Source organism: Anguilla anguilla, chromosome 5 (assembly GCF_013347855.1).
Source record: "Anguilla anguilla isolate fAngAng1 chromosome 5, fAngAng1.pri, whole genome shotgun sequence".
NCBI classification, from domain to species: domain Eukaryota; kingdom Metazoa; phylum Chordata; class Actinopteri; order Anguilliformes; family Anguillidae; genus Anguilla; species Anguilla anguilla.
The window spans coordinates 12,560,596-12,585,879 of NC_049205.1; the positions used below are offsets into that span (position 1 = coordinate 12,560,596).

At 41.6% G+C, this 25,284-nt stretch overlaps 2 protein-coding genes across 2 annotated transcripts; one reads left to right on the top strand and one right to left on the bottom strand.

Annotated features, from left to right (window-relative positions):
• The first annotated feature begins 2,195 nt into the window (after positions 1 to 2,195).
• On the top strand, positions 2,196 to 14,696 carry adra1d (adrenoceptor alpha 1D). Its single transcript, XM_035419980.1, has 2 exons — positions 2,196 to 3,147; positions 14,095 to 14,696. The coding sequence occupies exons 1-2, from the start codon at positions 2,196 to 2,198 to the stop codon at positions 14,643 to 14,645; spliced, it is 1,503 nt and encodes a 500-aa protein (XP_035275871.1). The 3' UTR covers positions 14,646 to 14,696.
• A 4,183-nt stretch (positions 14,697 to 18,879) lies between these two features.
• Positions 18,880 to 24,781, bottom strand: LOC118228456 (5-hydroxytryptamine receptor 4). The gene is made up of 3 exons (XM_035419981.1): positions 24,564 to 24,781; positions 23,875 to 24,192; positions 18,880 to 20,409 (listed from the first exon to the last, which is right to left on the bottom strand). Exon 3 carries the CDS (start codon positions 20,394 to 20,396, stop codon positions 19,326 to 19,328), a length of 1,071 nt encoding a protein of 356 aa, XP_035275872.1. The 5' UTR covers positions 20,397 to 20,409; positions 23,875 to 24,192; positions 24,564 to 24,781; the 3' UTR covers positions 18,880 to 19,325.
• Positions 24,782 to 25,284: the final 503 nt, after the last annotated feature.

A 25,284-nucleotide genomic window follows, 5' to 3' on the forward strand; every position in this document is an offset into this window, starting at 1 on the left:
CAAACTGCCCAGTCGTATTTTCCCAGCGCTCGTTCTCCATCTCAACGTATTACCGCAACTTCCTAGTGATGCCTAAAAGAATAAGCCCTCCGCCCGCCCGCGAGGGCGGCAGATCCCCAGAGGAGAGTCTTATCGTCTGCTTCCTTTCCCTAGCGACGCTGGTTAATCGTTTGCGCTGTCTCCCTCTCCTGTTGTTGTCGTTGTTTTGATCTCAAGTTTACATCGTTATCAGAACAAATGCGTTAATTCAGCTTCTGTCACCTTATTGTAATGTGATTGCGCGCGTATATGGTGCACACTGATTGAGAAATTACTGAGATCAATACATGGAAACAATATTTGGTTATCATAAAGTGTAACAAACAAATAATAGCCTACGCACCCATGCCAGTGGAATTAACTTGTAAGAGGTGTCCCAGTTGCAATTAGTTCTGGTCAATATATGAATGCCATTGCAGCTGCCTGACTCTAAACCTGGTCTGATACATATTACCTTGAACTTTTCTTCTATTTCATCTCCCATTATGACCAGCATTAATTATGGATAATGTCAGCACATTATTCTAAACCAATAATAATCTCTGCAATATTCCCAAATTGTTGCCGCTGTGCCATCATTCACGACAACAGTGACCTTATGACAAAGACAAAATTATCTGCTTTCCCACTGGGAATTTCTACCTTGCTATTGGAAATGCATTAGCAAGTGGACGTTTTAATTACAAATCCAAACTCATTAAAAACCGTGAGAAACTCAAAACAGTGATCCACTAAGATAACTATTGTTTCAGCTAAATATTGGAGCCTGGCATATAATTTATTTCAGTGTCCATAACTCTTTGTTTATTACTTGAAACTGCATATGTGTGGCTAAACGTTTGCTATGAATGTGTGATACATGCGTCTAAGTGCATAATTTGTGTGTATGGACCTGTAAAACCACTGTAGGGGATTCGCAATTGCGAAAAATTGCATTGTAAATCCCTGTGGGTAATGGCGTCTGCAAAATGCACAAAGAGTAAAGGTTATGGAGTTATCTGCCCATCAACATTTGACGAGCTGGGAGGTTTATAATTCCCTCTTCACACCACACTGTTAAAATTGCCTGGACACGGAAGACTGCACAGATGACCTATAGATTGTGCGAGTGTGACGCCCAAAAGACCTCGCTAGAATATATCAGCCGCGCAAGATAGTGAGCGCAAAGGCGGTCGGAAAGCATCATAGGTCTGGACTCCAACTAAATGAGAATGCTTGCTGCGTCTTGGTGGAAAAACAAACATCACCGATAATAATCAACGACCAAGGAGAGTCATTCAATTATCACTTCTTTTTGATGCCTAAATTCATAAAATAATTCTGCATCATGACGCGCATCAGTCATTTCGATAAAACATTACAGCATTTGATTGCCAAATTATAGTTCTGATTTTAATCCTCGGTCAGGACTTGTGCGACAAATTGTATTGTATATTTCAAAAGTGTGAGAAACAAAACCGTGTCAATTTCCACATACTTGTGAAGCCTCACAGGTGCCTAGCACTGAAATAAGCATTGACATTAGGACTACACTGCCCCCTTGTGTACATCCGTGGAGCAGCACAGTTAGACGCGTCATTGACCCACCATTCACTAAGGAGGAGGAGGAGATCTTAGACAGCGAGTTCCAAGGAACTGTGCTTCAGTAATTCGGTTTGGGGTGTTCTTACAGAGGATGCCTCCGTTTTAATATCAAACAAACTTGACTGGGACGTTTGGATAGCAGACTTTTTAGAAGAAAGCGGTACATTTTGAAGAATTAGAAAACATGGTGCTACCTCAGAACTGGCAATTTTTCTTAAACAAAGAAGTTGGGAATATACAAAGAACTGACAGTGAAAGTTGAACTTCTCATATTTTTGTAACGTAACAGTGCAATGTTACTCTTTGATGTGGAGTTATGGTGTTAGGGATGTTATTAACCCTTTTTGCCTGGTAAAGTGGACCTGGTCATATCCATGATTTTTTTTTTTTTTTTTTTTTTTTTTTTTGACTGGAGTGATGTATCCGAATGGTATTTGCTGTGAGACACGTCCCCTGCGCCTGCATTTCAGTAATTTCAAAAACATGTCCACGATGCAACAGTTGTAACGCAATAGCTGAAGGTTTCCCGTTGGAACCAACTTTCAATTAAGTTTTCTTTATGGAGTTTCAAAATGACCTATACTAACTTGATGAACGAGAGCTATGGTGGAATCTACTCCAGCAATGGAATCAACGTGTCCTTCCTGGACCATATGTTTGCGAATATTAGCAACACCACTTGTACCAACCTCACACTGGATTCTCAAGTCATTGGGGTCGGTGTCTTTTTGTCCGTGTTTATATTAGTGGCTATCGTCGGAAACATCTTGGTTATTCTTTCTGTGGTTTGCAACCGACACTTACAAACCGTAACAAATTTCTTCATAATTAACCTAGCTATAGCTGATTTGCTCCTTAGTATCATCGTGCTGCCTTTTTCGGCATCTTTAGAGGTCCTGGGATGCTGGGTTTTTGGCAGGGTATTCTGCAACATCTGGGCAGCGGTGGACGTACTGTGCTGCACCGCTTCTATCATGAGCCTGTGCATAATTTCAATAGACAGATATATCGGAGTAAAATACTGCTTAAAATACCCCACAATCATGACAGAAAAGAAAGCCGGGGTAATCCTGATAGTGGTCTGGGTGTCCTCGATGGTGATTTCAATTGGACCACTGTTAGGATGGAAGGAACCGCCGCCTTTGGACGAAAGCATCTGCAGCATAACCGAAGAACCAGGCTATGCCCTCTTCTCTTCCCTGTTCTCGTTCTACCTCCCGCTCATGGTCATCTTAGTGATGTATTTCAGGGTTTATGTAGAAGCCAGACGGACTACTAAGAGTCTTGAAGCGGGAGTCAAACGGGAAAGAAACAAGTCAATGGATGTAGTGCTCCGGATTCACTGCAGAAGTGTATTGGAGGACTCCGCGGCAAGTACAAAGAGTAAAACCCATCCCTTCCGAAGTTCCCTCTCCGTGCGTTTGATGAAATTCTCTCGGGAGAAAAAAGCGGCGAAAACCCTGGCAATTGTTGTCGGGATGTTCATAGTCTGCTGGCTGCCCTTCTTCTTTGTTTTACCACTAGGTATGTGTTTTATTTATTTATTTATTTATTTATTTATTTATTTATTTGACTGTGCGTACAATTTGGAGAGAAAAGGATCGACGGTCTTTCGTATTCTACTGTATAATTCCGCCTATGATGAATATTGCAACTGAAACTAGCCTTCTTAGTCTCACCAATATATATTCACAAATATGCAATTAAATGGACAAAATATAGTATACAGTAGCCAACAGGCACACAAAATAGCGTGTTTGTCTGCTAGTTAATTAAATCCGAAAAGCACCTGTTGAACCTGCCTGTTGTTAGGATTTAAGGAGGGCGCAGTGAGTCGCAGCATGGGTTGTAGTCCACTGATTTAATTTTTGAAAAAGTCTCACTTTGCAATACATTGTTTAAGGATTCTACTCCATTTGAATCGTAATGCAGTAGCTTATTAGAATCACCCAAGCCGTAGTCAATACATAATTTATACTTATATCTTATACACATATTATACACATATAAAAATTATAAGTGAAGGAATCCGTTGAAATATACATCCCGTTGCAGTAAGCATACTATTTAAGATATGTTTACTTAATGTAAAATGACTTTATTAATTTATTAATTTAAGATGAGCTAATTAGCTACATATGCACTGGTTTCTTGGGCACTATTCAATAATTAAAATTCAAATCCTCGAGGCAAATATAGTAGCCCACTGATCTGGATAGAAATATGACTATGAAAATCATGATATGTCAAAAAGCTATATGTTAAGTTCAATATAAAAAGACTACTGTTGAAGTAAAGATATACGTTATAGGAAATTGTTATTGATGCGTGACGTGGGCTACCCTGTTCTCTGCACGAAATGCTGACCGTTGGCAATCACTTGTAATTGTAGAAGGATAAAAATCGGATTGGTTATGTCTGTTGTTGATACTAAAGCGTAAGTCGAACATCTAGTATATATTATATATAGTATATATTTTCGGCTGGCTGTTGTTTACGTAATAGAATTTTGAATGAACATCAGCGCCTACGTCATCATCGCTAAATCTGGACTGAAAAGAATTATATATATATATATATATATATATACACACATATATATATATATATATATATATATATATACACACATATATATATATATACATATATATACACATATATATACACATATATACATATATATATATATATATATATATATATATATATATATATATATATATATATATATATATATATCAGGCACAATCAGGCACGATGTGACGCATCTTCACTTTCACTTAACTTTCTGTGAAGGCGTTTTCTTATTTGCATGTAAAATGATCAATTGAATGGACCCTGACTCCCTTGTGCTAAACATGGTGGCGTAGTATAAATTCAGTTCTGCACGTCAGAGGAGATAAGTCACAGCGGCTATTTACCAAAAAGTGGTAATGCCGTGTAAAAAATCTGTTTTAGCTAAATAGAACCTGAGGTTTAGACCGTACAACATATTAGTTGCAACCGGAAACGTAATGACAGCATGTATTTTGTAAACATGAAGTTATTTACAGCATGGGATAAATCACTCTCAAGATTGAAGCCGTCAAGAAAGAACAGTGGCCGATATCTTAAACCACAGGCATAAAGGAAAGTGTAGTCTATAAGATCTCGTAGTGAGGAAGTACTGCCACTGTCTTGAAATAATTGCAGACGGTTATTGTGCCCACATAACAGTAGATGTTGCAAAAAAGTGTTACTTCATTAAATACGAAAAATAAACTGCGAACGATTCGTCTGTTCGGCAGGACAAAGTGACTTTCTCACCATGCATTAACTGTCTCCTGCGTGGGAAAACTAGACTGTGTTAAACCGAAGAGAGGAAGTCAGGCTAGTAACGGGAATAGAATAAAACGAATGCCTTCCCGTCATTAATTACAGCCGCAAATGGCTTTCATTGAAAGCATTAGTAGGCCTACAAATGAAATGCTCTCTTAGGGCTATTGTGGGTAATGACTAAAATTACATTTCTTCTCTCTCCCTCTCTGTGCCATTCTGGCCCGGACTGTATCACGCATTAGTTGTACATCAGTACATCTGTTCACAACAAAATACGCACAGCCTTTACATTTCACCCAGTAATGCATTAAATTCAGACTGCCAATGTTCATATTACAGAAAGGAGTTGATAGAAATGCATGGGATTAATCCAAGGAGGACCGAGATGCATTCAGATAATCTAATAATGATATTTATTACTGCTTCAAAGGGAGAGTCAGATGAGCATTATGCAGAGGTGTTTTACAATATAGCCAATTACTTTGGTGCGTGGTTGGACACTCCGAACTATGCCATGCGTACCTCATTACAGCCTGATTGCCAGGCGTAGATTATTTGTTAGAGTGAATAGAAGAATACAAACGCCTCTTGAAATCACGGAGAGTTCCTTGACCAGCTTTGTGCACCATTAGCCATGTAGAAGCATGTATGTATTTGTGTGCATCAGCCTGTATGATGATCATTTCCTTGTTTACAAAGGCACAAAATGGAACCCAAAAAAAACTGGAGATACTCTGAGATCAATTTTAAGGGAGGTTCAATTGTCCTAAGGGTACTGCTGTATTGATGGAGGGACAGAATATAAGAATCCTATATGACCTTTTCTGTTTAGAATACACAAGTGAAAGTGTTTGAAATACATGGGGTCAACAGGCCACTGATTTGTGAACCATGCTGAAAAAGAATGCCACATCTGTCACTTTGCATCTTTCTTTTCTCAAATACAGTGGTGGCGGGGAGTGGGTGGGTGTGAAATACTTATCTTAAAAATGCCCGTGGTCTGGCATGTGGTGACTGTTTGTTTTAAAAAGGACCCAGGAGTGAAGTTAAGCACTGTGTTCCTGGTGTGCTGTAGGCCTGTGTCCATCCAGTCAAAGGGTTCCAGGCCTACAGTCCAATATGTTTTCTTGCTAAACTTAAACTGAATTAGCAAGCGTTCATTGTCCAGGACCAACAGTACTCGTGTAATTAACGCACCCCTCTTATTTTCCAGCCCCTCTTCTTAATTATGTGCAAAGGCAAGAGAGAGGGCCAGGGATAGATAACATCTTCTGGCAAAAAGCAGTGCCCGAGGTATCTTGGCCAGCTCCATCAGCCAGCTCAGGGACGCTCCGAACCCCCTTAAGCGCAATGGTCCACTGCCATAATGACACTCCTAATTGAGCCCAGTTTCCGGAGCTTAATGATCCACTTAACACAGCGCTGGGCAATGAGCTGGGACCCCTTCCACACGTACCGTATAGCCCAACACGATGTAGCCCATCGTGTTCTCAATGCTGTTGCACAAAGAGGAAAACAAAATTAATAAACTCACTTAATGACTTTCCCCTTGTGGGCCAGAGTGTGGTGGGAACACTTATGCAACAGCTGCGTATGCTGAGATGCAATATACAACATTTTAAGGAACATATGTTTCGGTATATCATTATATGAGACGCATATTTATTTATGTGCATATTTATGTGCAATAGAAAGGTACAATATGTAAAGCTATTTCCAAATCAATATGCAATATAGACTAATCTATTAGCGCTAAAGTGTATAATGTCTCACTAAAAGTCCTGCCTTTGAAGCCTGCGTGGGTTTGTTCTGTGGCGGCAGGAGAAAATCAAGCGAAGGAATCTCGCTGTTGTGAGGCGTCCCAGCTGTCCTCAGGGTACTTCCCTTTGCCCTTTGTTTAGCCTCTGAGTGGACTCCTGCTCGGGACGCTCCAGTTTGCTGTGGAATGTGAGCTCTGTGCGGTTGTTCGCACCCATTAGACCCATGCGCTCATCCGGGGTAGTCCTGTTTGTTTACCTACCATGCCCTGCAACCAGCTTCTGCAGAAACCTTCCCTCTTTATAGGGTCCCCTTACATTTTACATTACAGGCATTTGGCAGACACTCTTACATTTTTATACAAGGCTTTATAAAGAGGAAGGTATTAACGTAAGGACTTTGGCCACTTGAATGGATGTGAGCCATGCCATTTAAACTTTATGTTGATAAACTGTGGAAACATCATTAATAAAACGTAAAACTTAAGGAGTGAAATTAGTAAAGAGTTTGAATTTATGAGTTTGCAGACCTCATTTGAGCCCACTGGGTTCACAACTGATTGATAGATTTTTATTTTTATTTTTATTTATTTTATTTTACAGTATTTAATTAGCCTCTATTTAAAAGCAACATGTCTTGTAAAGTGATGGATATCTCAGGAGATCCAGCTTTAGTCATTCTCGTTTTATTCACATCAGAATGACTTTCCCAGCGAATGCCTGATTTGGCTAGAGTCTGTCTGCTGCTTCTGATATTTTGTTGCGCGCTAGTACTCCTTTGCTCATTAAAGTTTTTTTGTCTCTGAGACTCTAAAATTAATTATAAAGGTTCCACGTCAGTTCAAGGGAAAATTGAATAAATGCACCTAAGATATTTCAGTTGGTTTAATGAGTTGAAAACAATATCGCTGGCAGTCATTTGAGCAAATTGAATAGTTATTTTATTAGCATTCAGGTTTTAGTCTCCCTAAATTATTTGTTGCTCATGGTACATCTCAAATTTATATATTTTGTCAATTTCAGGCTTACTATTTCCAAGTAATCATTCCTATTATGACAAAATTATTATTATTATTATTATTATTATTATTATTATTATTTAATGTTAGTTATTTCAGGTCTCAATGTAAGTTTAGTAAATATAAGATTTCTTTATTAAAAGCATCTGTTCAAAATGTTAGTTATTTCAGTTCTCAGTTTATTTGTCCAACTACTGAGTCGTAATCTGGTGAGTGCCTTTCAAATAAACATTCTGAGAGTCTGCTATACAGAGTTTTTTTTTTTTTTTTCCCAAATTGGGCCAGATGCCTTGAATTCTTTACTGCACAGTCACAGTTTTCAATATGTGCCATGAAGTGCTATCCAAAAAGAAGGGTGTAAATTTTTTTTTTTTCTTCACTTAGAAGCTGGCAGGGCACATCAGGACAAAGGACTACTGTACCCCCGCTGATGTGGTTATTGATGTATATTCAACTGTAAGCTTTTCAGCTCAAAGCAATCAACAGGGAGGCTACAAGCTGACACGCCATTTGTGGTCAGCCTTGTAGTTGCTGTCATGTTATTACATCACATTACAAGGATTCTGATAATTATTGATTTATTGATTGATTTATCGAGTGATTCACAAGACACTCTTATCCGGGGATTTACAATGCCCTCCAGGCATCATGCATACGTGCTTGTCATAAGAGCAGTGACAAAAAGGGCACTTGTAACAGAATAGGAAGCAATAAATTTAGTAACCATAAACCATACGTTATATAGTGGCATACAGATACACAAGCATACACTTGTCACCTTGTCAAAAAAAAAAAAACACCTTTTCTATTTGGACTGCTAATTGAAGAGTTATACAACATTGTTGTACAATACAGAACATAATTTCCACAATAGTTTACCTAAAATAAAACTGCTAAGCTGAAGAATACGAGCCGTAGGTATGACTGATATGTTTACAGTTTATTTGGATTGACTCCAGAGTAAATAGTACATAATCCTGCTGGGAAATATCTGTTTTATAGCAGGGAAAATATGTTCAGTTCACAGCACTACATGGATACATGGCGCCATGCAACATTTATTTTACGTTATTTTATGTTTATTAGCCTGGAAGGGTGCTATGGTCTGTTGCACTCTATTATAAGCTTCTATCTATCCTGGCTCTATCTGATTGCTTGGCATGCAACAGGCTGTTTTTGAATTCTGTAGACAGCTCTGTCTCCCTCTACTATAAGGCACAGTAAGACTAATATGTTTATATTCATTTTCCCAAGCGACTGAGAATATTTCTCTATTCCACAACAGGGATAGCAGAAAAGCTCTGCCAAGGGAAATAATTAGCGCGAGAGAAACAAATGTGATATTATCTTCAATCTTTTTTATGCTAAGATTTTAGCCATGGCTAAAAAATATATAACTTTCATAGATTCCAGGAACAGATTGGCACCTGGAGTTAGAATAAATCTTGCCCGTTATAAGCAGAGGGGTAGAGTGCAAATTTTGAGTTTTGTAAATAATCTCCGTGCTGAGGCTGATTTATTTGCAGTCTGCGAGTGACAGTTTTAAGCGTGTCTGCCATATAAAACAGTTCTGTGGTGGTCCTGGGTCGGGAGCGATGGGGGGCACCGCCCGGACACTGGGCAGACGTGGGAAAATCCCGAGAACCTTTAATTACCATGACTTTCTACAAACATCTACACCACTGGGCTGTAACATTAGCCATTTCTCGGTTTAAACAGTTTACAGTCACTGGTTAAACAAGACCAGGTCAAAACCTAGTATATGGCTGGACCTAACACACGTGATCTGGCCGACCAATGGTGTAACTTCATCACGCACTCAGTCACTCACTCAGTCACAGACATTTGCGTTTGTAGGGCTGGCCCCGCTGTTGTGGTTCAGTCAAAAAAAGTTTTAATTGATATTTACATCTTAACATTTCTCACATGGTTTTAGCCTGTGCTATAAGTCCATGTAAGGGCAGCATACATAGGGTCTTGACTTGCAGACACATTCAAAAGCTGCCACTTGTATAGTTGGACCCTACTTGCATGCTCATATTACACCTCTGTCTTTTTTTTCGATTTTCTGTGTACCGTGCCTGCTGTCTAGCCTCTTCTTAGTTTCTCGACAAACTATATTTAAATTCTCTTTTTTTAGTCTCCTGTCACCCTCTTCTCCAGTGATTTGATTGGCAGCAGCATGAAGTTCATGCGTGGGACACCTGTGGGCAACAGGGGGTCCATCTGTATTCTAAGAGCGAGACTGTCGTTGAGCTTACTGGCATGCCAGTACATTTCGTTACGTGCTGCATGAGAATATGTTGTTTTGGTCGAGTGTCTGCGCATGTAGATGCCAGTACTGTTGTTTTATTAAAGCCGTGCTTGTTCCTGCTTGGCAGCAGTACGTGTTCACATTATTTAGCACTTCAGAGCCACAGTACTTCTCGCCCATAGCCAGAGGCTCGACAGTGGGCTTAGAGATGGTGAAAGAAAATCCCCAGCATCTGAGATATTCAGTCATGCACGTCACACAGCTAAATTACAGACGCGTCCAAGCTTATTTTCAGATCAAGGCGCCGAAGTGACGACAGTTTGACACCATTTTGCATTGGTGATCCAGAGAGCTGTGTTACAGGCCTCAACAATGTAAGAACCAAGATGTTAGACTCTTGTGGGCTCTCCCGTCAGTGCCCAAACCAAAAGCATCATCGCCAGAATTCCAGTACAACAACCCAAACTCCTGAACTAGCCCAGGAAGGTATGCATCGTTTCCTGATTTTAGCGGAAAGATGTGCTACTCCCCTGCATTATAAGCCAGACTGATTATTACTTTGTGGCTTATCAATTGGTGAAAATAATCCGATTAAAAATTTTGTGCACCAACCACATCCACTCACCGTATTGCTTTAATTACGGCTTCCCTACCACAACATGGATGTCACCGTCATCCAGGAAGTGCCTGTGGATCATCGCTGTGTCAAATTTTCAGCTTAGATGCAGGTAGTGGTGAAGGCCAGATAGCAGTGCTAAATGAGAAGCAGATGCCTCTGGCAAAAAAAGTAAGAAGGTGAAGCCTGACTGGAGCCTGACAGATGGAGGGTAAGATGGAGATGCTTTTTCCAGGTGGATAGAATTAAGGGAAGATTCCAGCACCCAAATGGAGGAAGTCCTGGCATGCTGGTCCTTTCCTGAATTGGCAAGTGAAAGTGACCATAGCTGCTCTGCTTGCCAGAAAATTTACGTCTACTTATTTTAGCTATTTGTATTGATTTTATTAGCCGATATGACATCCAAATGTAGGATGTCAAATGTAGGCTGTCAACTCTTGGCTTGCTAGCTGCACTGTAGCTAGATAAATATGACCAGAACTCACAAATGAGTGGAAAAACTACATTTAAAACTACAATGAGAAGGTATTTGAGAAGGTCCTAGACAGTGATAGTGCAGCTGATGAGATAAGCAGGAACAGAACAAGCAGCACTAATTCCTCTAGTCTGTAAATATGATGGACTGTTGAAATAATAAAGTAGCTGTCAGTGTATTAATAAAATAAATAGGGTTTTACATTGACTGATGACCCCCCCTCCCACCCCTGTTTCCAAGCCAGGCAGTGTTTTCTTTTTTTTTTTTAATCTTTGAATGCATTTGGCTAAACTGTCCTAACAATGTATAGGTTTTATCATCCTCCTGCTTCGGTTCACTGAAAACTCTTTGATTGTCCTGTCTTTGTTTGACAGCGAGTTTATTTTTGTAGAAGCAACAAGGAATGAAAACAACATGTTTTGACCTCATAGATATTGTGTAACATTGAGCAAAAAGTGATATTTTTGTTCATAGGTAAATGTCAGGATGCAGTAGTAATAGTACCAACAGGCATCAAGAACAGAAAGACACATCCTTCCAAATCCTTTCAGGCAGTTAGATAGTGTGTGCTGAGGGCTCTGTTCAATCCATTACAGGAAGGCACAGAGACATCTAATAAAGACTGCTGTGAATGAGAAAAAAGGACTAAAAACAGTGACACAAGGCAGTTTTATGTAATTACACTCAGACTCAAAACATATCAAAATCAAACCAATCTCAGTTGTGACATATTTTTGGCAGCCTTCTTTGAGGGTGCCCAGTCCCCATTTAAATTTGGCATATAATTGACGCTGAAAGCAGAAGAAATATGCTTCCTATCTTCCTATTATAGCTCTTAGAGTACAATTTATTGCAGCCGAGGCCCGTTCGGTGTGATTATTATGCAAGTCATGTATGTGATGTGAGTCATGATGACTCACTAGCTCACGCACAGCATAAAAATCATGACCACGGGAATGGTCAAGTTCTGACAAAAAATGGACTGCAAGTGTTTTACAACGGTACACCAGCGCTTGGGTCAAATGTTTTTTGGGGTCGTTTTCCCCTCATTTTGGGTGGGGGGGGGGGGGGGGGGGGGGGGGCGGGAAACTGTATCGTTTTCACATTATAGTTAAGTGCCAAAGTGTGGGTTACCCGGCTGGGGAAGTTGACCCTAAATTGTGAGGAAGCGAAGGCCATTATGGGTGGTATAAAAGAGTGGTGGGTAGCCAGACAGACAGACAGAAACACGCATGGACCTACGCACACGTGCAATAGGGTTGTCAGATTTAAAATGAGTTGAAACAGGACAACATGCAGTCAGAAGCTTAATCGCAAATGAGGTGGGTTCTGTTCTATCAGAACAGATTACAGATCTGGGGATGGGATTAAGATACAAATTCAGTACAAACTACTGGTAGATTGAACTCATTAATTACCCTGAGTAGACATTATATTGTCCAGTCTGGACCGCAAACTGGACATGTACATACAAATAATTAGAAAATCGGGACATTCTGGTCCGAAAACTGGATTTCTGGCACCCATGGCGTGTGTACGTGCGTGCACACACACACATACACAAACAGAAATATTTTAAGAGCAGTTTTCTAGTGTTTCATGCATGAATCACACCAGTACCCTGGAGCCTGGGTATGCCTCAAGGACAGTTTGAATTTGAGTGACACCACTGGAGAAGCCACTCTTCAGTCATTTAAATGTGTCCCAACATCCCTTGTTAACAACCCCCTGGAAAAACGAAGCTGCCAGTTGTAAACAATGCGTCGTATTCCAATTTGCTAAATTTAGCAGTGAATACCCTTGTCCAATAACTGACTAGCTTTACCAAACTTTCTAGAAATGGTCAAAAATCAACTAATTTACTAGAAAAGAGTGCTAGCTTAGCTAATGCTACCAATCAGAGCTAGTCTAATTGACCGCAAGCTAATATTGGCAAGCTGAGCAAGAATAGCATTGCTAAAGCTAGCTAGCGAGTGAACTCGGTTAATGGAACTTCAATTAGAACCAATCTGACTTCTGTAAACAACTTATATATAAAGTGTGATTGTAGGGCCAACATAATGCACATAAATTGCATAGAATTAAACTGTCTAGCCCTGAGACAGCAGGCGAGAGTCAGCAGTTTAGCCCTCTTGCAGCTGAGAGAGATTTTTCGAAAACATGGACATGCTCTTTCTCTGCCTCGGCCAAAGAATCCAGCTCGGCGAGTGGCGGTGGACTAAGCAGGAGAATTATGAGCCTCTGTCATCCAGTGCAATTTCATCGCTGTGTCCAATTCCACCCAATTACGTTCCCTCGCCAAAAAAACTCATTGTGTCCCCCACATGCGGTCTAAGTGGCTCTGGCTGACAGCAGCTGTCCTCTATTGCATTTCCTCCTGTCTATTTATAACTGTGCCACTCATAGGGGTCCCTGTGTTTTGGAGTGTGCTGAAAATTGTTGGTTGCTGCACAAATTGTCGGGGATGAGGTTAGGTGTGGTCAGTGCCTGGGATCCAGTGTTGTGACACTCTGCAGTCCTGGGACCTACACACAATAGCTGGGGGGTATGGGGGGTTGCTTTTGATTCCTACATGATCATCCTTTTCGGTAATACACTTACATCAGCAAATCATAATTTTCATGTGTGTGTGTGTGCACATGTGGCACAGGGGGAAAACATAAAACTCCACTCTTAACTCCATCTGATGCAACTCAATGTTTGACTAGTCTTAGTCCTGGTCTGAGTTCTCTCTTTAACCCAGTCTTGAAGAGGATGGTGGAGCATAAGAAAGATGGGTGTATACAAACACTCTCATACTGGCCTGGTTTGGTTTGGACTGGTGGCACATCAGAACCAGTCCAAAAAAACTGCTTTGCTGCATTGGAGTGCCTGTCCTAAGAATCGATTCCATTACAGGTGGTATTTGCTCTGGAATTTCAGCCATAAAGTCAAAAATACTCTAGAGTGGAAGCTGCACTATCCACAGGCACTGTTTCCCCTGAGATGTTTGTGGATCTTAATCCAACGCGACCTCTGCTTCTTTCCAGGGTCATTTTTCCCAGCCCTCAAGCCTTCTGGGATGGTCTTCAAAGTGATCTTCTGGCTGGGCTACTTCAACAGCTGCATCAACCCCGTCATCTACCCGTGCTCCAGCCAGGAGTTCCAGCGGGCCTTCACTCGGCTGCTCAAGTGCCAGTGCCAGCGCCGGAAGCGGTCCCTCCGCCGCTTCTACGACCAGCGCTGGAGGGCGGCGGTCAAGGGCCCGGGCCGGCAGGTCTGCGAGGACTGCAGCCCCAGCTTCTCCCTCCGCGAGTCCTGCCCCAACTCCTTCATCTGCAGGGGCAAGGGCCGAGGCCTGGGCCTGAAGAGGTGGAGCTTCCTCCGCCCGCTGCACAAGTCCTCCTTCCAGCTGAAGGAGAAGATGAACAACCTGTCCAACAAGATCAAAAACGGGCCGGGGAAGGGCACCCCGCCCGCTCTGGGCAAGCCGGAGATCGACTCCATCTCCATGGGGATCTCCAACGACTACGTGGACCACAGCGGCTATCAGGTGTACGATCTGTCGGAATGCTACGGGCTGAAGGAGACTGACATTTAGTGCAGCGGAGGCTGATCTCTGGTCAGAATTTTTTTTTTTTAACTCATGGGTTAAAAAAAAAAAAAAGTGATCTTTTCTCGGGATCGTAATCTGTGAAACAAACTCAACAGACATGCGGAGAACCCGTTTCATATTTGACAACAAATATTTTGCAGAAAGGGGCTTGTTTAGGATGTGAAGCTTACATCTGAGCACAAAGTAGAGTGATTTGGAACATAACTGAATACTCTATGTTTCGCTTTTTTGTTGCTAAATGTGTATTTTGCTTGACATTTGAATATCTCACAAGTCTTTCAGTTTCTGGTTTACAGAAAAATACACAAAAAACATTTCACAAATTTATAAGGTTGGCAACTAAACTAGAGTTTTATAATCTGGGGTCATAAAAGTATCTTTTGTTGATGTCAGCCAACATTGATTTTTGGTTATTTTTGCCCTGGGAATGAGTGTCCATTAGCTAGCTAGAAGGTGGTCTGATGCAAACAAAAAGCCTAATTTGTGTTATTACACATATCAGTGATTTCAAATCAAAGCACAGGCACAGGCATAAAAACCATTTAGAGAGCTTTCAGAGCCGTTATTTATATCATGTGTAATAGGTGCTCAGGACAATTGCATCATCAGATTCACTAGGTTAGGCTCGAGATGTGATCCAGTGTTTATGACTTAAAAGAGCACATTTTGAAATATGTGGCTGATCATGGTGGACACAGCTTATGGGTTATAATGGACCAATTATATGATTTTATGTCTGTTGGATGCTTCAATAATTGACTGCCAGAAAAAAAAGAGAGGTGATCATGGTCTGATGAAAGTGTCAGTCATTGGTGGAGTCAATTTATTTGATCATATCCCCTTTTCTAATGTGAAGTCATACAGCAAAATAAAATGTAAACACGATATTTAAATAATAATAATAATAATATTCACTGTGATATCTATCACTCAAGGAATCAATGTATAAAAACAAGTCTAAAAGCAGTATAGAAGTCATTAAATATGTTTTCATGAGAAAATCTCATGGTCATCCCCACTGGACCCTTTCTGACAGAAAACTACGATAAAAAATTTAAGAACAATTGCCGCTGTTTGCTGTTTATCAAATACTTAGCTTCCCCAGCTGATGTCACTGGTGGGGATAGTGCCTGACCCCCCCACGCCCCGCGTTATGAGTAGTCATAGCCCTTCAACATGTTCCTTCTCTGCAGAACCAGACCAAGTGAATCAACACGAAGGAATTCCAGAGGAATTAACTGCCTCAAACAATGGGCATCACTGCGATCGCAAGGCGTAGCAGAGCAAAATCCAGATCGATCATGACCAGATTGACCAGCACTATGAGATTGCACAACCACTCAGATTTACAGATTGCAAGCTGCTTTCCTCGAGGGACACTTACACTTAAAGGCATCTGTGATACTGTATGTATTCTCATGCTTTCAAATGAATTTACAACCTTATTTGTGTTTACAAAATGTCTTTGTATTTAGATATTTAATATTTACTTCATAGACCATTGACCAACAGCCCTGTGGACAATTACTTGGGCTTAATGGAACTTGTGTATTTAGTGTCGTACCATGTCCGTTACTTTTTAAATGACTAAGTGTTTTGCATTTCATGCTTGCAAATACAAGGAGCAGCTGCGTGGTCATGGCACGCGTGCACAACTCATTTGTAAAGATGATGTATCCAGTTTCAACAATGAATGAAATAAACGTAATGAATAAGAGCTGGATCCATGTGGCAGTGTGGCTTTATTGCTCATCGTGGAATGCAGGAAGTTCCAATATGCAAAATCCTTCTAATTCTTTTGCACCACTAGAGAAAGTTTACTATGTAAAAACACAATTGCTTTACTCCATAAAACTATATTTTCCACACTCGTGGTACATGATGTTCTATTATTTGCAGTGAAATTATCCCTTGACTTTGAGATTAAATGGGCTTTATAATGTGGAGGATGGAAAATCCAAAAGTATAAGTGATTTGACTATGCCTATATATTTTCTGCTGCTCTCAGCAATAAAAGCAGGAACATGGCACAACAGCAATCTTTTAAAGACCACCTACAGCAGTTGAAAAAAATGGTAATTGCATTTTACCTTACAATAAGGATGTAGCATGCATATCGTACCGGAGCTTTACATTACTGGAAAGGTTTCCAGGAACATTCACCAAATATGAAAATTAGCCCCTGGAAAAAGTGTAGCCTACCAAGTGCAGACATTCTTTTGAGTCTGATTTCATAACAGCCAAGGCTTTGCGACATCCAAACAAGTACTCTCTCTGGGATTATCTCTATTTTAAAGGTATACAAAGTAGGATTTTGCTGCCCTTGTAGACACGGTTTTCAAATCACAAGTTGCAACTATAAACAGAAGCAGCAGTTCCCATAGGGGGGATGACATCTCGATAGAACAGATTGCGATGCAAAAGCTACCCAACCTATGGCATCTAGCTGTGTAAGATGGTTCTGGTAATGATGTAAAGTAAAATAAAGATGTAGGGCACATTACAATGGCTGACTGATTTTTGCCTCATGATAAAAGTTAATTTCATGCAGAGAAAGGTGTCATTCAAGATTGAATTTTCCATAATTCATGGCATTCTTAGAAACCAGATAATCCCCAAAATGCATCTGGTTCATTTCTCACAAAGCTGTCCACACCTTAATAGATCACATCTGCGATACCTCACATTTCACACAAACTAACAATTCTGCTTGAAGACTATATTTCATCAGAACACTCCAGACTTAAAATTCATAATAAAATCACGTCTCATATTCAATCCCTCTAAAATACTATACTATATAAAATGAAATGCTCCCATAATGAACAATGGATAGCCTACAGTCTCCTTTTTGTTGTTACTTGGCAGTTCAATACTTAATGTGATACAATAAATAACTACTATTTTAGTAATATAATCGCATAGTGTTTAAAAAAAAAACAAAAAAAAAAAAAAAAACCACCTACTTATTCTACACAGACTGTAAGGGTTGGGGGACGGAGACCAAGCGCAACTGAACAGGGATCTTAATAAAGCGTCTCACTAAAAGCAGAGCATGCCACCAAATCTCTTCCGAGATCAAGGAAGGATAAAGATAAACGAACAAACGACTACTACTTCACGGTAATATCCCAACTAAATAAAGGAACCTCAAAAGGAGGACTCCAAACCAAGGGGGAAGAGTAGATCGGTTCTCCAAAACTCAGAACGAAAATAAAATAAACGATAGCCCAACAGAGCGAGCTGATGCAGACCCAACCTCTGGGCACTGCACTCAAAAAACCTCCATAGCTCAGAGGGAGAGAGGACTAACTGCACAACTCGCAAACCTGATCTCCTCCTAACTCTCTACCCTGTGACAATCCTGACTAAAGGAGTCATGAACGTGCTAAACCAGATACCTCCCTTATGTAAGTTTCACACTTCAGAGATTATTAACACCTATCGGCATAATTCTTGGACGTGAATTTTACATAAGGTACGAAGCGCTGAAAACCACTGTTTGGTTACCAGTACCGGCTCGTGTGTAGATGACACTAAAGCGCCGTCTTTCTGTGAACCCACACCTTAAGTAACGTTAGACAGGTGCTGCAGCTAATGCAATCAACACGCCTGCCAAGCTCTGAACCAATCAGCGCAGAGGGGGTCTGGAGGCAGAGTGAATTCTGCATGCGTACGGACCATTAACCCAAACGACGTGACAAACTCTAATTAGAGAAGCAGGGGTGGAAAGGAATAGAGCAGAATGCTCAAGCCACCCAAAACCATGACAGAGACTACACATTTGATCTAGCTCATTTTATTTATTTTTTCTATTGAGCTCTTTTCCTGTCCTTCTTTTACTACGTTTCTTAATTGCTTAATTGTCAGGGGTAACTTTGATACAATGTCCCAGATCAACTTCTTGTCTCGTTAGCACGACTGACTCATGCTGCTCGGAAGCTGGTGCCAGAACTTGACCAACCTGTTCCTTTTGCTGCAGAAATCATTTCGCAACAGCTCTTTCATCATGAAAAATAACATGTCAGATTTTGCTTTCAGCAAATTACGTCCTTCCTGTTTTGAGGAAAGCAAAAGGCTTTAATAACAGTTTTGTAATGACTTTACACTTGCTCGTATATTAAACATCAACAGAACATGGAGTGTAAATTTTCACAGAAAGAAACATTTATTTGGAAAAAGGGAGGAACTCTTACAGTACATATAAGTTTTTGTACTTTCTGCATCCACACCTGAGAAATTATATTATCTTTCTTGTATATTTTAAGCAATAGAAGTTGTTTCCCATAAATACTGAAGCCTTCTGAGATGCAATTGGACATTTGATATTCCCATGCAAGGTCCCTTCAAAAGTGAGTGCACATTTTCACATTGGCTCCTCTACAATAGAAATGACCATTTACATATTTACATACCCATATTCTAAATTGTCAAAATGACAAACAACAAATTATTTAAGAAAAACAGGGTTGATTCGGTATGTTTAGCAAACTTAATTAACTTGAAAACCAAGCCAGTCAAAACAGTTCATGGTATTGATAGTAAAGTAAGGATCAGTTGGTAATGTAAAATTAATTTAATCTTGAAGTATACCTCTTGAGATAATTAGAGTGCATTAATCAGAGAACACTGTAAGGGGGACAAAAACAGTTGGGGGATGACCTATTAGTTTTCTATGTGTTCATTAGCATCCCTCTTGGTAAGAGAAAGATCGATACTGGCGGGAGAACCAGGCAGACAAATCCTGCAGCCCATGATCATAAAGAAGGCTCTTCGAAACGACCGGTTGAAGAAGGCGTACAGGAAAGGGTTGAGGGAGGAATTGACGTATCCCAGCCAGAGGAACACGTCCCAGACCACCCCGGCTGTTCGGTACTCGATGAAGGGATCGACCACGTTGGTGGTGAAGAAGGGCAGCCAAAACAGAAGGAAGGCGCCCATGATGATGCCCAGGGTCTTGGCCGCCTTCCGCTCCCTCCTCATGCAGTTCTGCCTCTGCTTCTGCTTCCTGCCCGCCGAGTTCAAGCCATGCACAGTCATCTGGTGCTCCATTGCGCTGATCTGCATGGCCTGCCGCTTGGCAGCCTTGTAGATCTTCCAGTAGGCCACCAGCATGATGACCATGGGCAGGTAGAAGGCCACCAAGGAGGCCATGACGGCATAGACCCGGTTGACCAGGAAGGCGCAAATGCCCTCGGGTAGCTGGATGTCAATGCCCACCTTGTGAAGCCCCAGCATTATGGGCCCAAATGAGATCAGCAGGGGTACCACCCAGCAGACCACGATGAGGAGGCCGACTCTGACCCTAGACATTTTGAAGGCGTACACCAGGGGGTTGCAGACGGCGTAGTAGCGGTCGAAGGCGATGCAGCTGAGATGGAAGATGGAGGCGGTGCAGAGCATGACGTCCAGGCTGGAGTGGACCTCGCAGAAGGTGGGCCCGAAGTACCAGCACCCCTCCACCGTGCGAACCATGCTGTAGGGCATGACGATAAGGCCCACCAGGAAGTCAGCCACAGCCAGGGACATGACGAAGGAGTTGGTGGGCGACTGCAGTCGTTTGAAGTAGGCGATGGCGAGCACAACCAGGAAGTTTCCCACCACGGTGCAGGCTATCCCAGCCATGATGAACATGTACAGGGCCACCCGGGAGCCCTGGCTCCTCCAGGGAACACAGGGGGTGGAGTCGCCACCAGTGTCGACAGAGACGTTGGCAGCAGCAGAGGTGTTTGCCATAGCTTCTTGGAATCTGCCAAAAAAAAAACAAACACTGCATATAAACTTACTGAACACACAGAGTAAGTAAAGCACCTGCAGGTGTTGTGTTCATTTTCTAATTACAATTAGAAACCTGTGACCTGTGTTTGTTTTCTAATTACAATTATACAATTACAATTATACGATCAATAGTATATTCACTTTAGCATAAAAAGCAATTCCATGAATCATGAAAGCTGATTATGTGAACACAGAAAAAGGTTTAATGCAAGAATGCCCAAATCATATGCTCTTCATTCTTCATTGTGAACGGTGACAAGATGGTAAAGCCACCGCTTTGAGCGTAAATCACTGAAATGTTTGTTGTCGTCTGGCATGGTATTTTCTAATAAAATGTTTTTTTTTTAAGGAATAGCGAAAAGGTAGACCTTAAAAGGAAAGTTGAAAAATCATTCTTTCATGAGGTCACCGAAAGAAATGCCATCATTCACCATAATCTGGACACTGATTGGGTGAGTGAGTAAAACCAGGCAACCTGAGTTTACGCGTCAGGCCAAGAATCACTTTAAAATTTGAAATATTAGCTACTACACTGTTCCTCCAGTGGAGAAGGGCATGATAACACCATGCCCTTGTTGACCACACGCTTGATGGCAGCTATTTGGAAGGTGGTCAAGCATAACATAATTGCACTTAGTTGACTTTTCTCTGACTTAAGACCCAGAGTTCTTCGAAGTTACTCCCAGCTGAACCCTTTCACGGAAATTCCTCTGTGTCAACTGTCGTGAGCAGTTGGAATTACAGGGCCTGATCTACTGCATAGTTCTGAGTCGTTCCAAGTCCCATATCACAGCATATTTCTGAACTGCATATTATGGCATTTTTAACATTTTTGTGTTTATATCTGTTGTACAACAAAAACATTGAAAAAAAAGAGCATTCTCTCATCCCATTAATTTATTTTTGATAAAATTCACGGGCAGTACTCTATATTTGTAATCTCTCAGATCAGGAACCATCACTAAACTGCACCAGACACTGAACTGCAGGGTGTGACCATAATTCCAAATGGCGATTTACAGCACCAGGACGTTTGAGCCGCTGGTATGTGGAGTAAGGAGGGGTACAACACCGTTCCACCCATGCTGCCCCTCCTGGGTCCCATGTGTTATAATAACGGTAAGCAAGGTGTTTCTGGTGCTCTGCACTGGCACTGAAATGTCTGTCAGTGAAACTGAAGCATCTCCATCTTTTTTCGACAATCAGCTCATGAAGAGCATATGGCCCCTCTGAGGAACGCTGCCAATTACTGGCAGGGAAGTGGCGGCGGCAGCACGACTGGGACCGGCGAAGCTGTTGCTAGGGAGAGGCAGCCCTGCATGCAGGTGCCGACCCAGATGAGGGGCATCCGAGCTCGTCAGCCCGTGACGCAGGCAGCCGCCGGAAGAGCATCCGAGACGAAGCGCGAGGAAAGCACGCACAAACGAGGGGGAAGCGCGGCAAAAATAGATTTTTAATTAACACCGCGGGGTACGTTGTCGCCAGTGCGGCGGCAGGATTTTAAGCGCGGATTTCCCCTGCTGGTGCCAGTCGCGGACAGGCGTGCAACGGAGACGGCTTGCAGGGAGCGGTGACAATAGAAACTGCGGGTTCCCCCAGCTCCCCGCATTTGACAGCTTCACATGAAGGAATATGAAAACAGTCATTACCTGGACATGGTTGATAAGAATCCTGGCTACACACAGTACCCATTCCTCCGCGTTCCCAAATTGGTGGTACCCAGCTTCAGCCTGCCCCCGGCCTGCTCACATTCAATCGAGAGGCTTGTCATTCAGAGGAATTTTCTTAATCCACTAATATTCACAAAGCTGAAGATGGAAGTCAAATTAGAATGTTCTAAATGTATCAGTTGTATAGTTAGTGTTCTGATCAGTATGGAACCAGGTCTGAACACTTGTAAGGAGCGCAAGCCTCTTAGCCATATATGTAGCATTGCTGCTGTCATCAACAAATTGTTCATTATGGCACATTGGTGGGAAAATGGCCAGCTGAGAATATATTAAATCTGCTGGATAGTGGCTCTAGGGGTCAAACATTAAACATCAAAAGGTTAAATGAAGTAGCACTTTTTCTGTGTAACATAAGTTAAAAAACAACATTAATTATGTTTTAGTTAAAAGTCTAAAATGAGACGTAGGCCTACTGTTACTTTCTTAAAACCTAGTATTTGGTGGATGCTGAGATGTCTACTCTAACTGCAGTGTAGAAAGCATAAACAGAACAGCCCCCATTAATACCATAGTTCTTAACTCCCCCAAAAATAGTCATTCTCTTTCTAGGAATGTTCTGACTGTCCTGGGACATAAGAGCGAAAGGGCACTTCAGTTTTGTTCCAGCATGTCCTGCAGGCGTGTAAATTCTCGCGCTGACCACAAAAGTCAACCACCCTAAAGAAAGATAGCATTTCACCCAGCTTGTAATCATTCCCAAGTGGGTTTAGATTTATGTTCAATATGCCGTTTTAACATTCACAGTAATATCTGGACGTGGATACTGGGTAATGCAAAACACAGAGTTAAGTTTATTTTATCGTTTGAATTCTATTTGATTAATGTCGTCATTTCATATCGTGACAACTTTTACAGATAATAGCCTCATGCTTGTATGCGTTAAATATGAATATCAACTTTAAAGAGCAGTGTATTTGAAATAGAAATGCTATTTTTTATTTCCTGACAGATTTATTTAGTGATACAGTATTCCAAAGGCTTTCCAGCTATTAGATGTGACCCTCTTCTTATTTATTCTTATTTATTTTCGGCAGGACATTCCTGTTTTGTTCCCAACCAGTGACCCCTGTCGTAAAGTGGACGCACACAGTTGGCCTGCACAAGCTAAGCCTGATTCAATGACTGTGAAAGCGTAACTGCCACATAGCAGAGTGAGAATATACAAAACATAACACCCCAATTATGGTGAAAATAACAGTAATATTAAAAAACAGTTTCACTGATGGTGCAGTGTTGGTCAGAAACAACAACAACAATAATAATAAGAAGGTATATGTACAGGCCAACATAGTGTGTTTATAATCCAGTGTTAATTTAACTCTAAACGAGTGCATATGGGTTTATTAGGGACCGTATATACTTTGTAAAAGTGGTTTAACAAAGTGGTTGAACATTCTACTGTGTAACAATACCTGGTTACAGTAATAATATTTCAGCCCTTTGTCTACTGATAATGGTTAGAATATCAGTACTTCTCCTTCCCCTATCACTCCATAATTATACAACAATTATATATAGAGTATAGCACAATTTACAGAAAATGACAACTAAGTTTCTCTCACCCACGCACACACACACTCACAGACTCACACTCACTCACACATGTACAGTACTCACACATGCACACACGTACACATACACACACACACACACACACACACACACACGTGCACGGCGCTCAGAAGGAAAGGAAAAGCGGTACTCACAGGTGTGTGTGCGGGGGGTGGGGGGTTAGTGCCCTGCCCTCATCCACCCCATGCCGATGGGCCGTGACAGGCCTGTCCTCCCCCCTCCCGTCACTCAGCGTGGCACAGGGTGGCACAGGGTGGCACAGGGTGGGACGTGAGAAGCCGGGCGAACTCTGTGCACGCGACAGCCACAGCAGCCTTCCCCGTCAAACTGGGAGAGGGGAGGGCAGGAGCGCCATTCTTATGCTAATCCGATCCCCCTCACGCGTCCTCCAATGGGTCGTCCGGGCTGGGCGGATCGCTTGATCATCAAAGTCTGATGTTGCGCCTGGAAATCTGAAGTGGGGTAGAGGACTATTATTGAACCAATTAAAAACTCTTCTGCTTTTTTACTGCTATCTAAATGTTATCTCGTGTGGTGCAAAATGTACTGTCACTGCAATATAAGTCAATATGATGCAGCATGATTCCAAAATGTGAAATGTTCATAAACATCCAGTGAACTGAGAGTCGTTAAGTTGAACAAAAACTGACTTGCTGATAATCACTGTACCAGACATAATGTGATGCTAAAACGAATCCCACTCATTGACTACAGTTATGAATGCATGACAGGAACAAGTATCGACAAGTGAGGATGCTCATATTATATATGTTCATTAGTGAAATACTGCAATTTCTGCTATAATAATGATCTCATACAGTACCTTTAGCTGGGCAGATTCCTCAGCCTCTGGAGTCCAGGTCTGCCACAATGCAGAATGATTGTCCTCGCGTCAGTTGCAATGGCCGCAGCTTTCTCAGTGGGTATGCCCTATAAGAACACAGTGACTCGGTGAATCCCCCTCCGTGCAGTGAAGCTCTGTTCTTTAGCCAGCATCCTCAGTCATCTCCATAAGGTCATTACCACAGAGCCACGCACAGCCCGTCTGAAATACCTGGGGCTGCAGGCGGAGGGCTGCCCCTCAAGCGTGGCGAACGCTTTTTAATTAAACACAGGGGGTGGGGGAATTTTAATTAGAGACGGATAAAAGGCGCATCCACTCCAGCTTTTTTAAACCAGTCATTCATATGTGTAATGCGAGTGGAGAAAAAGCGGCACATCTGCGCCATTGAATGAATGGGGGGGTGGGGGGGGGGGGGGGATGGGGGGGAGGGGGGTATGGAGAGGTCTGATGGTGATGGGTATGATTTATTAAAATTTACTCAAGACAATAAAGGCCCTGCTTAATTAAGCATATGATCAAACATATCATTATCAGCAAAGAGGTGGTGGTGCCAAGAGTAAGCAAACATGTTTTAAGGGTAAAACAAAAATGGTGCATCATAGAATTATTTTAGAAAGACCTCCATATATTTCCATACCTGCACTGCACTATTAAAGCATATGGAGGGATTATTATGGCAAAGTAAAATTACTTAATTTTC

Bases quoted from the DNA above. Each gene is read 5' to 3' on its own strand.
- LOC118228456 (XM_035419981.1), bottom strand. From the start codon at position 20,396: ATGGCAAACACCTCTGCTGCTGCCAACGTCTCTGTCGACACTGGTGGC.
- adra1d (XM_035419980.1), top strand. From the start codon at position 2,196: ATGACCTATACTAACTTGATGAACGAGAGCTATGGTGGAATCTACTCC. The intron at 3,148-14,094 runs GTATGTGTTTTA...GCTTCTTTCCAG, and splicing joins CTTCTTTGTTTTACCACTAG to GGTCATTTTTCCCAGCCCTC.